At 49.7% G+C, this 16,486-nt stretch overlaps 2 protein-coding genes across 3 annotated transcripts in view; one reads left to right on the forward strand and one right to left on the reverse strand.

Moving 5' to 3' along the window:
• Positions 1 to 15,715, reverse strand: part of lrp6 (low density lipoprotein receptor-related protein 6) — a 27,567-nt gene extending 11,852 nt beyond the window's left edge. The window contains exons 1-7 of the mRNA XM_024290370.2: positions 15,580 to 15,715; positions 13,484 to 13,886; positions 5,078 to 5,275; positions 4,807 to 5,003; positions 3,441 to 3,575; positions 2,704 to 3,100; positions 2,413 to 2,584 (exon numbers count right to left, since the gene is read on the reverse strand). Coding sequence (XP_024146138.1) covers positions 2,413 to 2,584; positions 2,704 to 3,100; positions 3,441 to 3,575; positions 4,807 to 5,003; positions 5,078 to 5,275; positions 13,484 to 13,886; positions 15,580 to 15,634 — 1,557 coding nt within the window. The 5' untranslated portion in view covers positions 15,635 to 15,715. The remainder of the gene's footprint in view (positions 1 to 2,412; positions 2,585 to 2,703; positions 3,101 to 3,440; positions 3,576 to 4,806; positions 5,004 to 5,077; positions 5,276 to 13,483; positions 13,887 to 15,579) is intronic.
• On the forward strand, positions 15,226 to 16,441 carry LOC118598076. Of its 2 annotated transcripts, none has more exons than XM_036210251.1 (2): positions 15,226 to 16,086; positions 16,241 to 16,441. In XM_036210251.1, the coding sequence occupies exons 1-2, from the start codon at positions 15,585 to 15,587 to the stop codon at positions 16,417 to 16,419; spliced, it is 681 nt and encodes a 226-aa protein (XP_036066144.1). In that variant the 5' UTR covers positions 15,226 to 15,584; the 3' UTR covers positions 16,420 to 16,441. The 2 variants fall into 2 exon arrangements, with proteins under 2 accessions (XP_036066144.1, XP_036066145.1); XM_036210252.1 differs by having other exon boundaries at positions 15,227 to 16,086; positions 16,244 to 16,441.
• Positions 16,442 to 16,486: the final 45 nt, after the last annotated feature.

Below are 16,486 nucleotides of genomic sequence, written 5' to 3' on the forward strand. Positions count from 1 at the left end.
ACGCTTCTCAGGAGCAGAAATAAAACAGAGAATTCCGTCTAGAAAAATGGGATTCATTTTGCTGTGGAAACCCCAAAATGTTTAAGGAACTGTTTTTACGACAGAATGAAAGTGTTAAAGGGCTCTACCATGAACATTCTCCTTTTGGGTTTAAATGCATTTTACTGTTAAAGAAAACAGCGTTCTGATCCCTTCATGCATTTAAGAATATTCCTCTTTTTTTCGTACACTTTCCTTGTTGTGTTTGTGAGGAATAGTAAAAAGGTTTTAGGGAGAAGTTCGATCCAGCTGGACTTCAGGTGTGTCCGGCTGGAACCAGCTCTCAGGTGGGGGCGTGTCTGTCTGCTCTGATGCCGTCCTCTCATAACGGCGCCGGATGAGACTTCCGCGGTTTTTGACAATGCGATGGTTGTTGATGTGGTGAACTCATGTCGGACCCCACCCAATTGGTCGCGTTCCTCCATGTGGGATCTCCAATAGCAGACAGCTCCCTTTTGCTCCGCCCCAGCTCCGCCTTGAGGCCGTCTGAAGTTCGTCTTCTACCTCAGTTATTAAAATCAAAGATTGATTTTGTCCAAAAACCACAAACAAAGGCCGTATTCTCCCTAATTCCATATCAGTAACAGAACATAAAACAGTTCAAGTTCATTCTAGACGAGTCTGATCACGTCGATCACGTCGATCACGTCGATCACGTCGATCACGTCGATCACGTCGATCAACCTCACAGCAGGACGTCTGAGGCCGTCCGTCGCTTCCAGAGGGTTAAGAGTTTGGAAAATTCATGTCCGAGTTTATAAAGATGTTCATTTAGCTAGCAAGTTAGTTAGCTTGAAGTGCTAGATTGATTGAACTTTTTTGGATCAAGCGTTAGCATTAGCCGTCCTATGGGAAATCCCATTGTACGTTAGCATCGAGCTAGCAGACTTTAACTTTATGCGTTAGATCAATCTCTACTTTTATAAATTGATTATTAATCTGTTAAATTTGAATGTGTTTCATCGATTTAATCAACAGCGCTAAGACAGGCTGGTTTGAGCGGCGGCCTCCAGTTTAACCTTTGACCCCACTCTGACCGCTAACAGCTGATCAGCAGGTGGAGGTCGGTCTCCAGCCGAGGACACGGGACTCCTGAGGACTCATCAGGGTCTAAGGGCAGGGATAACCCGTTTATTTAGTCTTAGTTTTTAACTATTGTTCATATCTTGAAGCCCAATGAGGCAAATTCCTTTGTGATTTTGGGCTATAGAAATAAAACTGAATTGAATCAGAACTCAGGAGGTTCTTTGGGTTCTAACTGAAGTCAGATGAACCTTTAACCCTCGCTGTGCTGTAAAACCATCCTGGATGATTGATCACTACGATCCTAAGACTGTATATAAAGGGTTCTAGTGGATCTAAACATCTAAGAACCACAGCAAACTGTTAACCTGGATTCAGCGTCTGACAGACTTCTGAGGAACCAGAACCGACTCCGTCATGGACCTGGAGGTCACATGACTGCACCAGTTCTAGTTTACAGAAATATGGAGATCTGAGAACCACAGAGGTCTGCGGCGCTCTGACGGGTCTGCGTGACCCGGGTCTCTGTGATCACCCGAAAAAGTTGGGAATGAAACCACCTGCATTCCTGATGGTATCGGGCTCCGGCAGGACGCTGTGGTGGAGCGTCAGGCCCGGAGCGCAGCAGATCTGATCGGATCGCAGCAGAAAAATCTCAGGAATCTGCAGCGGGAACCGGCCGTCCTCCGTCCACGCCGCGTGGAGCGCCGCCATTGGCTGCTGGCAGGACGGCCCTGTGTGGTCGCCCCCACCCTCAAAGACGTGACGGCCCCAGCAGCCTGACAGGAAGACGCAGGATAAATATACGCCGGCGGGAGCTTCAGCCTTCGCCATTTGGGACGCCGACCGCAGCGCGGCTTTCACATTCTGCTCCAAACACAGCCCACCGCAGCTGGAGCGCACGCCGCAATCGGAACCAGATGTGGACCTTCACCACAAGAACTGGTCCACTGAGGAGGGGGGGAGGGGCTAGAGGAGGCCCCGCTGACGGGGGCCAAAGAAGAGGCCCTGCAGCCCCCAGGGACACGCAGAGCGGGAAAACCAGGAGCAGAAAACCACCAGAACTCAGGAAGACCCGGTCCACTTTCAGACAGAACCCTCTGCTGACCCGCTACAGAGGACGGATCAGAACACAGATGGATCAGAGACCGTTCCAACATGAAACCGTCATCTTCAGAACTTCCTGGACTAGGATGCCATCAGCAGACTAGAACCACTAGAACCCGTCTCCATGTGTCTCCTTCAGAGCTCCACAGCCGTCTGGTCTTCCCGTCCCACCTTGGGGGCGGGGCCAGTCACCATCTCAGGTGTCGAACCAGCGTCTGGTTACTCCCAGCAGAGCAGACTCACCTCGATCTTGTCCGTCTTGGCGTCCCCCCAGTAGATCTTGCGTTCGTCGTAGTCGAGGGCGAGCCCGTTGGGCCAGCCCAGGGAGGTGTTCACCATCACCACCCGCTCCATCCCGTCCAGGTCAGCCCGCTCGATCTTCGGAACCTCCCCCCAGTCGGTCCAGTACATGTATCTGAGACAGAACCGGGATCAGATCCTCACAACGACTGTTCCCTCCAATCGTCACAGCAGTTTGGATCAGAACCAAACCACTTGCATGGTTGGAAGCTCAGATCCAGGTCTTGGACTCACCCCGCCACAGGGTCCAGGACGATGGCTCTGGGCTCGTCCAGGTCCTCAGAGATCAGGATCTTCCTCATGGTGCCGTTGAGGCGCGTCACCTCGATCCGGTCTGTGCCGGTGTCGGTCCAATACAGGTTCCGGGCGATCCAGTCCACGGCGATGCCGTCGGGGTGGCTAACCTGAGACGTGACGATGAACTGGGCGTCGCTGCCGTCCAGCCGCGAGCGGCGGATCGCCTTCACGTCGTCGTCCGTCCAGTACAGGTAACCCTCCACCGGGTCGTAGTCGATGGCGATGGCGTGACGGATGTCCTCCACCTGCAGCACCACGTCCGTAAAGTCCGGCGTGTCCAGAGAGATCTGCCGCAGGTCGGTCCGCCGAGCCAGCAGCAGCATCTGGGTCGCACCTGAGGAGGGGAGGGGCGGGGGGAGGAGCAAGAGGAGGTGATCATACGTCTGTTTTTCTACCAAACGTGAGATCGGGTCACTCAGAACCCAGCAGAACCCCCCCCCCACCACCACCATCACCACAGCAACACCTGAACCCCAGCAGTGAAAGGTCGTTGAGTGTGTGTGGGGGGGGCAGGTGATCCCGCCTTCACAAAGGCCCGCCCCCTCTTCTATACTAGCTTATGTTAACTGAAGGGGGGCGCTGTTGGGGGTTTCCATGGTGACTCACTCATCTCCATCAGCTGCTCCACAGTGTCTGAATCCCATAAACCCACAGATCACCCCCCCCCCCCTCACCGTCTCTGCAGGTCCTGCCGTCCTCCAGCAGCTGCACGCCGGTGGGACAGGCGCACCGAAAGAAGGGGCTGGACGGCGCCAGCAGGCACAGGTGGGAACATCCGCCGTTGTCCAGGGAACAGGGGGTGTTGACCGCTGCAGACACAGGACCCCCCACGTTAGACGGATGCAGATGTCATCACAGACGTTCATGTCTGTGATGACATCATCCTCATATCATTTCTCTACAGATCAGCAGTAAATATGAAATTACAGAAATTCAATTTTCAAACAGGAACAAGACAAATTATAAAAAACTTTGTTATCAAAAAAAGGTTTTGCGCTCAGAGGAGCTGGAAAGCTGCTGGAATTCCTCCATAAAATCACCAACCAGGATTTCATCATAATTTGCATAATTATGATTTAATGGAAACAGTGTTATTTTGACATTTGTAGAATTTCTATAAAGTTGTGCTCATCTGTGTAATGGAAGTGCAGCTGTTAAAGTATCTATCAGGAATCACAGGAAAACCTCAACTCATGAGATGACAGAGTTATCACTGTTGAAACGAAGGAGTCAGAGCGATCTGGAGGGGATCTAGAGGGGATCTGGAGGGGATCTGGAGGGGATCTGGAGAAGACCTGGAGGGGATCTGAGGGGATCTGGAGGGGATCTGGAGAAGACCTGGAGGGGATCTGGAGAAGACCTGGAGGGGATCTGGAGAGGATCTGGAGGGGATCTGGAGGGGATCTGGAGAAGACCTGGAGAATACCTGGAGGGGATCTGGAGGGGATCTGGAGGGGATCTGGAGGGGATCTGGAGGGGATCTGGAGGGGATCTGGGTGGGATCTGGGTGGGATCTGGGGGGGATCTGGGGGGGATCTGGAGAGGATCTGGAGAGGATCTAGAGGGGATTTGGAGGGGATCTGGAGAGGATCTGGAGGGGATCTGGAGAGGATCTGGAGGGGATCTGGAGAGGATGTGCCACAATGATGGCCACAGGAGGAAGTGACACCAGATTTGAACACATGGTGTACTGATTGGGTTCTGGGTACCGGTCAGGTTTTGGGTACCAGTTAGGTTTTTAATACCGGTTGGGTCTTAGGTACTAATCGGGTTTTGGATACCAGTCGAGTTTTGAGTACCAATCAGTTATTGGGTACTGGTTGGAGGTGACAACGCACAAAGTTTTCAAGTTCCCACCAGGACACGCCCCCACTCCTCTGGGTGTGCGGTCCTGGTCACATGATGTCTGTGTTCCGGGTGTTGGTTCCATTGTTGTTGTCCTGACTGGATGCACACCGGTTCGTTATGGATCCAGAACCATCAGATAATAGAGACAGACAGTAAAGAAGAAACCCCAGGAGGGTGGGCGGGGCCACTCACAGACAGACTGTCTCCGGGGGCTGAACACGTGGATGTCCATGGGGGAGAAAATGTTGGAGTGCACAGTGCGCTGGCCCCTCCCCGTCTCCTTGGTGCAGGAGTGGATGGAGTGGGTGTTCCAGTCGGTCCAGAAGAGCGTAGACTCGAACAGCGTGAGTGCGAAGGGGTGAGGAAGCTCGTCTTCAACCACCACCTCCCTGTGAAGAACAACACGGCACTGGGTCAAATAAACCACAGCCTTAAAAAGGGGAGGGTCAGAGCGGGTCAGAACCTGTGGGACCCGTCCAGGTTGGAGCGGTGGATGAAGCTGAACTTGGCATCGGCCCAGTAGAGCTTCTGCTGGCTGTAGTCCAGGGTCAGCCCGTTGGGCCAGTAGATCTCCTTATGGATGATCATGGAGCGGTTGGTGCCGTCCATCCCGGCCCGCTCGATCTTCGGGACCTCCCCCCAGTCTGTCCAGTACATAAACCTGGGGGGCAGCAGAGGACACATCAGGATAGTATTATGGGATGTCTTTAAAAACCAGCACAATGAGAGGTGCAGCAGATCATGGCTGATCGGTACGGATCATGGCTGATCGGTACGGATCACTAGTCACAGTTCATGTGTGGACCACAGAAGATTAATGTTTTCATAAATAAGCCTCAAAGAGACAAAGTTCTGATGAATGTCTGTCTGTGTTTAGAAGTATTGAATTCATGTTTGGAAACTTTACCTAAAATAAACTCTAGACATTTATTTTAGTATTTTGTCCTAAAGTTTTTCCATTTTACTGATCCAAACAATGATCCAAATCGTGATTTCTGTGATCCGGTGCGCCCCTAAACAGAACCCATCCAGCTGAGGACTGCTTTGTCTCAGTTCAAACACATTCTAGATGATAAAACAAACAAAAAAAAAAACGGACCTTTTAGGCCAGAACCAGAATGACATTAATGAAACCTGATGGTGATCCCATCCATCCATCATCCTCAACATACCACCATCAATCATCCATCCATCATCATCTTCATCCATCATCTGTGGACTCCAGTGAACATTGATTTGGGCGTGGGGCCTCTGATGTCTACAGTTCCCTTCTTTGATGTGTTTATAAATGACCTGATAGGCCAAATTCAGATTAAGATAACCGTCCTTACTGCGCACTTTACAAACTTTACAAACTTTACAAACTTTTCTCTCATTTACACTCAAACTTTGGTACTAAAAGATGCCAGAATCAGAAAAGATCTGGTCAGAAAAGCTGCACTGAAACTGAAAATCTCCCCAAAGGTTCGTCATTCCAGCCTTTCTCACTCAACCGTCGTCACAACCTGGAACATCCTCCATAAAGGGGAGGAGCCTGAGTCCGTGTTGGAGGCCGTTTTCATCGCTGACTTTGTCAGAGCACTGCAGTCATTAGTCGACACTTTACTCTGTGATGGATTCTGGTCTGCAGATGAAAACATGACGCGAGTCAGAACCGGAACCGGTTGGGTTTTGGACCGGTCCCTGAACCGAGAAGGGCCGGCGGAGCCAGAGCATCACCACGCTGGACCCGTTCCAGGCGTGCAGAGGACGGCCGTGTGTGGGGGGGCAGAACAAAGCAGCTTTGTGCTCGCTTCCCGACGCAGTAATCAGCCGGCTGAGCCGGGTCCAGATCTGCGTTCCAGAGTGGATTTAAGGAGGACTGAGGACACCAGAACCAGGCTGAGCGGGTTTCAGGAGTCAGACGAGTGTCACCTTCACACGACGCCGTTACCTGCAGACATCACCTGCAGGGCGGCCTCTGCTGGACTGATGGAGTCTAAAGCTTTAATGTGACCTAACAGAACTGATTCACGTTCATCATAAACAGCCTCAATAATAAAGTGAATTTAAACCCAGAACATCCACAGAACGACTCTGGTACCGGCCCGTTTGACTGATATTACTGAAGGATTTTGTTGATCTGTTGAGATCAGCTGGGATATTTAAGATTGTTAACACATCAGTGTTTCTGACCTTTTCTCTGTGGTAGCTCCGTGTTTTGGTTCTTCAAACTGAGGATCAGAACAGCTTTCATTGGTTTGATCTGGAGACGTTCAGGTTCATTTCTAAGAGGAAAGTCCAGGTTGATCTTCTGACTTTGTTAAAAAGGATTGAAGTTTGTGAAATATCAGAAACCGTCTGCAGTAACATGTCTAACCTTGAACATATCCGTATGAAAGTACAGAAGATTTTTGTCCTGTGGTTTCATCTCCAGCCTCCTGCTGGATCCAGGATCATCAGGAGCTTCAAACTCTACAACTTTGGTTTCTGTTCCTCCACAAAGCAGGTAAGTGTTTAAAACTAGGGGTGTAACGGACCACGGATGATCCGTGATCCGTACGGATCAGAAGCCACGGTTCGGGACACGGTTCGGACACGTGTGTACCGCGGACCACTCCGACCCCCACCCCCGTTCACATCAATTAAATTCTGTCAAATTCCTGTAAATCCTCTTTGTTTTGACCAGCGCTGAAGTAACAGTTTCACGGTTATTTCTTAATTTCTTAAAGTCTGTTCCTGAATCTCCCGCTGCGTGTGGGCGGAGCTTTCAGAGCTTTTCCTGCATAGAGAATTTGGTGTCGGCCGCCACCAGCTCCTGGAAAAGGGGGGATGTGGCTGATTCTAGGAGCCCAGACTGAGAGAGAGTCCACGGAGACCCGAATGATGACAAAATGATACAACAGAAACAATTATTTCAGTAAACCAATAACCAATATATATTCGCAAATATTTAGATTTTAATGTCAAGGTAACAATACTTAAATATTTTTGCTTTGGAAACATCGTCTGTGGACCCCCCTTCCTCTTAATTGAAAATGGTTCGGTCCGACTGGACTTTACTTCCACAGATGCGCTGTTTATGACCGACAGACCCACAGAGTTTGAGGGAGAGAAGACACGCTTTAAAATCAGGAGTTTAAACACCTGATTTAGAGGAGAACCTCCATGAAAAAAGAAAAAGGAGACAGTCTGTCTATTGCCGCGCGGAAAGGAGAGAGTGCGCATGCTCATAAACGGACAGAGGGGTGGGGGTGGGGGGCATCCAGTTAGTTGTAAGAGTTGGAAGTGATGTATTTGAGGGTTTTGTTAAAACATTTGCCTGAGGCTTTTGTATGGAGCTTCAAACTAGAATAATTAGTTGTTTTATTGTGTATCAATATACGGTTTGTTAGTGGCTCAATTAGTTACATTACATTAGTTAACTAATGGCTCAATTAGTTACATTGAGCCATTTATGTTTTATAATGAGGTGATCTAATAATAGTAAAATATGTACATTGAAAGAATGTTCAATAACGTTTATGAAATAACCACAATAATAGTAAAATAAACTTGTTAAGGTATACAAATCTGAAGTCCCCACGAGACACCACCATCTTATTTTAAGCCAGGAAAAACCCTGCAGCTTCCGTCACAAACTTTACTCAACTTGACGCGGATGGATAGATATCAGGTTTATTTAATGTTAAGACCTGAATAAAAGCATCGGTACACGTTTACATTTCTGGATTCAAAGAATCTCTGAGTTTGGAGAAGCAGCTGTCTATTTTAAAGCATTATTTTCTCTCAGTTTTTGTAGATTTGGTCACAAGACATGCAAATGTAGTCAGAAACTACATGTTTTAGTATTTTGTTTGTGTTCAAACTCTAAAGATATTCTGTTTTAATAAATAGGTGTCAATGAGCAAACGTTTTAATGTTGCGTATATAAATATTGTGTGTGGGAAGTACTTTATATTGATACTGAATATATGATTTGAAGCATTTCCAAAAATTAGCTTTCATATTGTTGTTGTCGTATTTATTTATTTTTTTAATATTCAACTGATCCGAAAAATGATCCGAACCGTGACCCTAAAACCGTGACACGATCCGAACCGTGAGTTTTGTGATCCGTTACACCCCTATTTAAAACTCATGTTTAAATTCAATACCAGGAGCTTCAGGTAAAGCAAAACACCTGCTGGCATCATGCTAACATCGGCCGTTAGCTTCGTGCTAACAGCACCCGTTAGTTTTTTAGCTAACAAAGTTTTTTTCCAATTCAAGCCTCAAAAATCTGAAATCTGTTCTCTCCACCATCTCTGTGGCGGTCCATTTTAAAAATGGTCTCATCTCTGCGTTTGTCTAACATTAGAATCTCAAACATCATCATCTGCTGAAGCACATTAGGAAAACGCAAGAACAAAAGTAAAAAATGTTCTTTCTTCTGCTTATCCATGAGTCTACTCTGGTGAACCTTCATTCTAATCACGACTGCTGCTGCTTCTCTATTTATGCAGGATGTATTTGGTAGATCCACATTTGTACGTGAATTATCTACACATATTTCCCTTCTGGACAGAAAGTAAAACACTGCTGAGCAGCATCACACAAGATGAGCTTTAGATCCATGTTGATACCAAACAGATCACAGAAGATCAAGTTTTTAATCTGGAGGATTCCTGGATCTGTTCAGTGTGATGTCAGCAGATAAACGTAGTTTATTTACCGTTTCAGGAAATCTTCAGCCATAAATTGATTAATCTGACAAACATTTAATCAGCACTAAATTAAAACTGTCTGAGGCTCAGTGGCAGACAGACTGATGGATAGAAGTAGAACATCCAGCCTGACGGACCCTCAGAACCCTCAGAACCCTCCGGACCCTCCGGACCCTCAGAACCCTCAGACCCCTCAGATCCCTCCGAACCCTCAGATCCCTCAGATCTCTCCGGACCACCAAAACCCTCCGGACCACCAGAACCCTCAGACCCCTCAGAACCCTCCGGACCCTCAGAACCCTCCGGACCCTCAGAACCCTCCGGACCCTCAGAACCCTACATGTTTTCTGTCCTGCATCCTCTACCCCTCTGGTGTAGTGAAGATGAATGCATGTGAGCGCTCAGCACCACAAAATCCACTTCAGTCCTTTTTGAGTCACTAGCTGCGTTTCCATGTGCAAAATGTCCTGGATCAGATCAAAGATCAGATTAGAATAGAACTGTGCAGATGGACCCAGAAAAACTTCACCCGACTGTGACAAACGTTTCCATGCGCCGCACGGTTGATCAGAATTAATCATGTTGACATGCGCGGAACTGTAGAAAATACTGGAAATAGTCGTAGAAGAAGAAATGATGAGTTCAGTCGTAAACAAAGATCATGTATAGAGCGAGATGATGCTCTGAACGTGCTTTCTTTAGTATTAATAATATCTTTAAGAGCCTGTTCGCTCATAATTTTCTAAATCCGTGCAGAAATGTGCATCTTGCCCATTGACTGTAAAAATAATGGACAGAGCGAGCACTGAGGTCCTCCATTGGAAATGCATTACTTCCTCTCCTCGCGAAAGTAGGCCGCCGCTTTCACCGTCACTTCCTGAAACGGATACCGCCATTTGCAACCAATCTTCAGCGATTGGTCTGAGTCATAGCTGAGTCATGGAATCTACAGGAAGTACTGTCACCAATCAGGAGTGAGTTTATTGGAACCGTCTGCCTCTTTCCACGCCTCGACCACGAGACCGCGGATGTAAACACCTTCAATAACGGCGGCTCGGGAGAATGGCTTTTTAGGTTTCATTTTGATCACGTGGTCAGAAATCCTCCGGCTCTTTTCTAAATGACGTCGTTCCCGGTTAAGGTTAGGATTACGGTTATGGTTAGGGTTAGAAAAGCAAATTGTTCATTTGTGGGGCTGTCTGTGATGCTCACGCCTCCACCAGGGGACGTGTCAATCGTGGAAAACACATTTAACACGTGTAGGACCGCGCGTATTATATGCACGGAAAAACCGGTTTTGGAGTATATTATACACGGTATTTCCCAAATCGTGGAATATGTACGCATTTTACTGAGACTGGGCTGATTGTACAAGTCATTGTTGAAGCCTTTGAGGGAGAACCATTCCAACATTTGATTCTGTCAGCGGTCCTTTGGGATTTACTTACATTTATTCCTTTTAGTCCAGATAAAAGGAGCATTTGGGTGACCCCCTCGCGCGCCGTCTCTTCACGTGCGCGGCCACGTTAGTCTGATCAGATGCACGTGAGAAGCGCGTTCAGCGGTATTTAAAATAAATAACCATCCTAACAAGTGAACAGCTGGATCTTTTTTCTGTTTAAAATACGACCAGGTCCTTTAAGTTTGTCTCGCGCTCCTCAGACGGCTGCGTCTAATTCAGGCTGAAGCTGGAAAAGTGAAGAAGATGAAACTTTGGTTGGTGATTTTATGGAGGAGCTGTACCATTTCGTATGATACGCAACTTATAATTTATAAGCTACAATCAAAACAGTGAAATAAAGAAAAACGAGCGTTAAACAAACAAAAAAGTCCAAACACATAACCTCAGAGTGAAATCTATTTCTACAGAGTAAATCCTCATCTAAAAATGTCGACAGCATGCTCCTCTTGTTGTTTCAAACTGCTGCATCGGTACATTCCATTGAGGAAAACAACAGTAGGACAATGATTGGTACATTGTTGAATTGTAAAGTAGGTGTTAAAAGGTCTTCACGGACCCATTGATGAAGTCTGCTCCCATTGGCTACCCGTCATCTGTCAATCAAACCCCCCAGACGGTCGACGTCAGACCCACAAACGCTTATTGAGCCATCTGATTGGTCAATTTATAACTCTAATAACTTGTGATAATAGAAAAAAAATATTTAAAAAAAATTAGGATTAGAAAAAAGAAGTTAATCAGAAAGCAGCAGAGGAAGAATGATTATTCTGACATATAAAATGACTGAGAAATAACTGTCTGTTTCTCAATGTAAGTCAATGGGACTTTGGCCTTTTTGGAACCCAGTGGTACTTCCTATATGGAACATGGAAGGAGGGGGGGCTTGCTCTGTCCAGTTATTTTATATACAGTCTATGATCTTGCCTAAACGTAAATATGTAGGAATGAGATCAGTCTTTATCCTGTTTGGATGTGATAGGAAACATGAATTATGTGATTTTCTCAGGACTGTTCGGTGCTCGGAGTGGCCTTTCCGCTTTCAAAAGCCGCCCCCGCCGGTTCAGACCGTCCTGAAGCCGCTCGGAGACACGGTTCTCCCGGGAGACACGGTTCTCCTGAATCCGGCGGGTCTCTCACACAGATCAGCCGGATGGACTGCGGTCCGAAGCTCACACCGTAAATATTCACACATGAAAGCTGTGAATCCGGCTTTTCTACTCAAAGAGAGTTCTCTCTCTGAGAGCAGCTGATCGGTTCTGGTGCTCCAAAGACTCCCAGACCCTCTATGGATAACGTACAATCAATTGCAGTAATGACACTCGTCACCCACCCGTCTAGATCGGAAAGACATTTGGATCCGGAAGAGTCTGATCGGACCAGAGTGTTCTGAACGGCGTTTTCACATGACGCGTTTCTGTTCTGATCAGGTGTTTGTTCTGTTGGGGTCATGGAAACGCAGCTAGTGAGACCAAAACTTCATCTTTAGTGAAAAATAGTTCATTGTTTCGGACGCCGACCTCATTGATTTAAGTTTTAATACCAGAAACTAATGAAGGACAGAAGCTGTAGGATCCATTAAAGGGTTAATAAACTATGGATGATTATAGTTTACTAATCACAGATTATCTTCTCTGATTAGTTGACTAATTGGGTCACGAACAAAGTGGATGCAAAACACATCTTAACCATCGTTAGCTTTAAACTAGGTCAAAACTAGAAATATTCACACTAGAATTACCTGTGATAATGCTAGTGCTGATAGCTGAAGATACTAGTGCTGATAGCTGAAGATGCTAGTGCTGATAGCTAAAGATGCTAGTGCTGATAGCTGAAGATGCTGAAGCTGATAGCTGAAGATGCTAGTGCTGATAGCTGAAGATGCTAGTGCTGATAGCCAAAGATGCTGAAGCTGATAGCTGAAGATGCTAGTGCTGATAGCTGAAGATGCTATTGCTGATAGCCGAAGATGCTAGTGCTGATAGCTGAAGATGCTAGTGCTGATAGCTGAAGATACTAGTGCTGATAGCTAAAGATGCTGAACTAAAAAGCTGAAAACGCTGAAGCTGATAGCTAGCTAAAATGTTAGTTAAATGCCAATGTTAGCCAAAACAGCTAGCATGTAGCTGAAATATGAGCTAAACTCCAAATTAGCCTAAAAAGAATCTAATAAATCCCAAAATAGTCCATAAATCTACCAGAATGTCATCATGACTTTCAACTTTATTACATTCTGACTCCATAGAATATAAAGTAACGATTAGTCGACTAATTTAATAGTCGATTAGTCGACTAACTGTAGCAGCTCTAAACTCCAGAGAAGGAAAATTAACATTTTTACGCTTTTCTGCACAAAGATGACAACAGAAAAACCCAAACACTGTCTCCTCCTGGTCAGAACCAGAACTCCAGAAGAATCCAGAGCTTCCTGCTGCTGTCCGAAGGTCTGAGTTTGTTTATCACAACAAGCTCGCTGACACAAACACACAAACTCTCAGAGGTGACCTGGTGACTGTCAGACAGCTGAGACTCGGACGGGAAGCTCAGGTCTCTCCTCAGAGAGGAGACACGATGAGGAGGAGGCGCAGTCGAGTCAGAGGAGGTGAAGAGCTGAGGTCTCACCTCCTCATGAGACCTGCTGCCTTTCCTGTCTCCCCAGTGCATTGTGGGAAACATTTGGTTTAGGAAGCAGCAGACGGCCCGGCAGAACCGGGCCGGGACTCACCCTCGCTCCGGATCCAGGGCTATGGCTCTGGGCTGGTCCAGCTCCTGCCAGAACAGAACCTTCCTCAGAGACCCGTCCAGCTCCGCCACCTCGATCCGATTGGTTTCTGAGTCTGTCCAGTAAAGTTTGCTCCCCAGCCAATCACAAGCCAGGCCGTCCGGGGAGGCCAAGCCCTGCACCACCGTCTGGACCGGGCCGGCGCCGGACTGGTTGAAGAACGTGCGTTTGATGGCCTCCTCGCTCACGTCGCTCCAGTAGATGAGGCCCTTGGCGTAAACGTAATCCACAGCAGCGGCGTCCTCCAGCCCCCCCACCACCAACGAGTCGTTGGCCTTCTCGTGGGCGGCGTCCACCAGGCGGAGGTCCCGGCGGTTCGCATACAGGAGCAGCGGCTCGCCTGCAACTACAGACAGGACAAACGCTCAGGAGAGCCGAAGGACAGAACCGACAGACAGAACCGACGGACAGAACCGACGGAGAAAACCGACTGACCGGGCCCCTGGTATGGCCCGACCTCCGGGTTCCAACCTGACATGTCACCATGGTAACAAATAAAGATGTACACTAATGATTGATGAGGTTCTAACACCCCATCATCAGGACCGGGATCCTGCAGGTCTGGGAAGAGGACCAGGACCCTGCAGGTTTGGAACGAGAACCGGGATCCTGCAGGTCTTGGACAATGACCGGGATTCTGCAGGTTTGGAACAGGGACCGGGATCCTGCAGGTCTGGAACGAGGATCGGGATCCTGCAGGTCTGGAACGAGGACCCGGATCCTGCAGGTCTGGAACGGGAACCGGGATCCTGCAGGTCTGGGACGAGGACCGGGATCCTGCAGGTCTGGGACGGGGACCAGGATCCTGCAGGTCTGGAACAGGGACCGGGATCCTGCAGGTCTTGGACAATGACCAGGATTCTGCAGGTTTGGAACAGGGACCGGGATCCTGCAGGTCTGGAACGAGGACCGGGATCCTGCAGGTCTGGGACGGGAACCGGGATTGTGCAGGTCTGGGACGGGGACCGGGATCCTGCAGGTCTGGGACGGGGACCGGGATCCTGCAGGTCTGGGACGGGGACCGGGATCCTGCAGGTCTGGGACGGGAACCAGGATCCTGCAGGTCTGGGACGGGGACCGGGACCCTGCAGGTCTGGGACGGGGACCGGGATCCTTCAGGTCTGGGACGGGAACCGGGATTCTGCAGGTCTGGGACGGGGACCAGGACCCTGCAGGTCTGGGACGAGGACCAGGATTCTGCAGATTTGGAACAGGGACCGGGATCCTGCAGGTCTGGGACGGGGACCAGGATTCTGCAGGTCTGGGACGGGGACCGGGATCCTGCAGGTCTGGGACGAGGACCAGGATTCTGCAGGTTTGGAACAGGGACCGGGATTCTGCAGGTTTGGAACAGGGACCGGGATCTGCAGGTCTGGGACGGGGACCGGGATCCTGCAGGTCTGGGACGGGGACCAGGATCCACGAGAACTGGGAACACCTGATTCGACACAAGCCTGACCGGCAGACCCGGTCAACCTTCAGAACCGGATCAGATCTTGATCGGATCCACTGAGTGTTGATCCGGGACAAAGGTGTGATCCTTCTGTCGGTACCGTTGGATGGGTCTCTCCAGTTGATCCGGTTCTGTTGGTACGACCAGAACCTCCGTGGTTCCGCTGATGTAAACACGGTTGTTTTGTGGGTCTTCCACGCAGGTGTGACCGCAGCACAACCTCGCTGCGTCCACACGTGAAAAGTAGTCCCTGCTAGCTAACCTGCGGCTCCGTAGCATTGTTGTGCTATCGGTGTTGGTCGGTACGTTACTCGGTCGAACCGGGAAAAGGCGACGCCGCCGTGAGAGCCCGCGGTCCCGGTGGGTGGCGGCAGCCCCCGCGCGGCCTCCCGGGTTCAGTCCGCGGACTCCGGCGGTTCCGTGCGACACCAGCAGGCTGCTAGCGGGAAGCTAGCGTTAGCTCCGCGGGCCGAGCCGTGGAAAAGCGCTCGCGCTGCGGGAGAGAGCTCCTCCGCCCGCACAACGCGCTCGTGTCTCGGTGGAAAGGGCGGCGGGGGTCCGGGGGGGTCCGGGGGGTCGAACTCACCTCGTATGACAAAAGAAAAACTCAACAACAAGAAGCTCCGCAGCGCGACTCCCATGTTTCTGCCGTTGTTCGGCCCCGCCGCCGCGTCTCCTCAGCGCTCGGTTCCCATGTCTGCGGCCGCTCCGGGGCTGAACGGGGGGAAGGCGGTTCTCCCGGCGGGGTTCTGGTCGTGCGGCGGCAGCGAAGAGGCTCACGGCGCCTCCGCGTCCATCCCGGCTGCTGCTGCTGCGTCTGCTCCGCTCGGCTCCTTCACATTGTCCTGCAGGAGCTCCGCCGTCTCCTTCCGCCGCGAGGAGGCTGCTCCCTGCGCCTGCCCTCCTCCCCTCCCTCCCCGGCTCTCTATTGTTGTTCGCGTTCTCCGCGCTTGCTCGCGCGCGCGCCCGCGACGACCACAAACCAGCGGGGAGGAAGCCCGCAAACGGGGAACGTGCGGGGATCCACCGCAGCGGAACTACTTTGCCCCCCGTGTGTTTGTTTACCTCACCTGTGAACGGTTACCTGTCCCAGGTGAGCTTGGATTTATTTTCCTGATTGTCTGCATTAATGTGAATTTCTGCCAACTTTTGAGTGCTGTGCGCGTGTCACCCTGCAGACGCACCGAAACAGATCTGCGCTCGTGCGTGTTTCTGGATGTTGTAATAAGTCTGATGTTTCTGTTTAGCAGCTTTTGACCTTCATCCTCCTCTGAGGCCTTCAGAAGTTCCAGCAGACCCAGGAACCAGGAGGCTTCACTGTGGTGGAGCGGTCAGCACTCTGACCAGAAGGTCCTGGTTCAAGTCCCGGCGTGCTCTCCTGGTTCCTGTGTGGACTCCTCCCACAGAAACAGGATTCATGGCGTGAATGTGACGGCGTGTATCTCTGGACCCCACCTTCACCTGTCAGGAGCTGGGTGGGCCCCAGTGACCCC

Source organism: Oryzias melastigma, linkage group LG23 (genome assembly GCF_002922805.2).
Source record: "Oryzias melastigma strain HK-1 linkage group LG23, ASM292280v2, whole genome shotgun sequence".
NCBI classification, from domain to species: Eukaryota; Metazoa; Chordata; class Actinopteri; order Beloniformes; family Adrianichthyidae; genus Oryzias; species Oryzias melastigma.

What these genes read in the sequence shown, in the direction of transcription:
- LOC118598076 (XM_036210251.1), top strand. Translation starts at nt 15,585, where the DNA reads ATGACAAAAGAAAAACTCAACAACAAGAAGCTCCGCAGCGCGACTCCC. An exon ending in TGAACGGTTACCTGTCCCAG is followed by an intron (nt 16,087 to 16,240) that starts GTGAGCTTGGAT and finishes GTTTCTGTTTAG; the next exon opens with CAGCTTTTGACCTTCATCCT.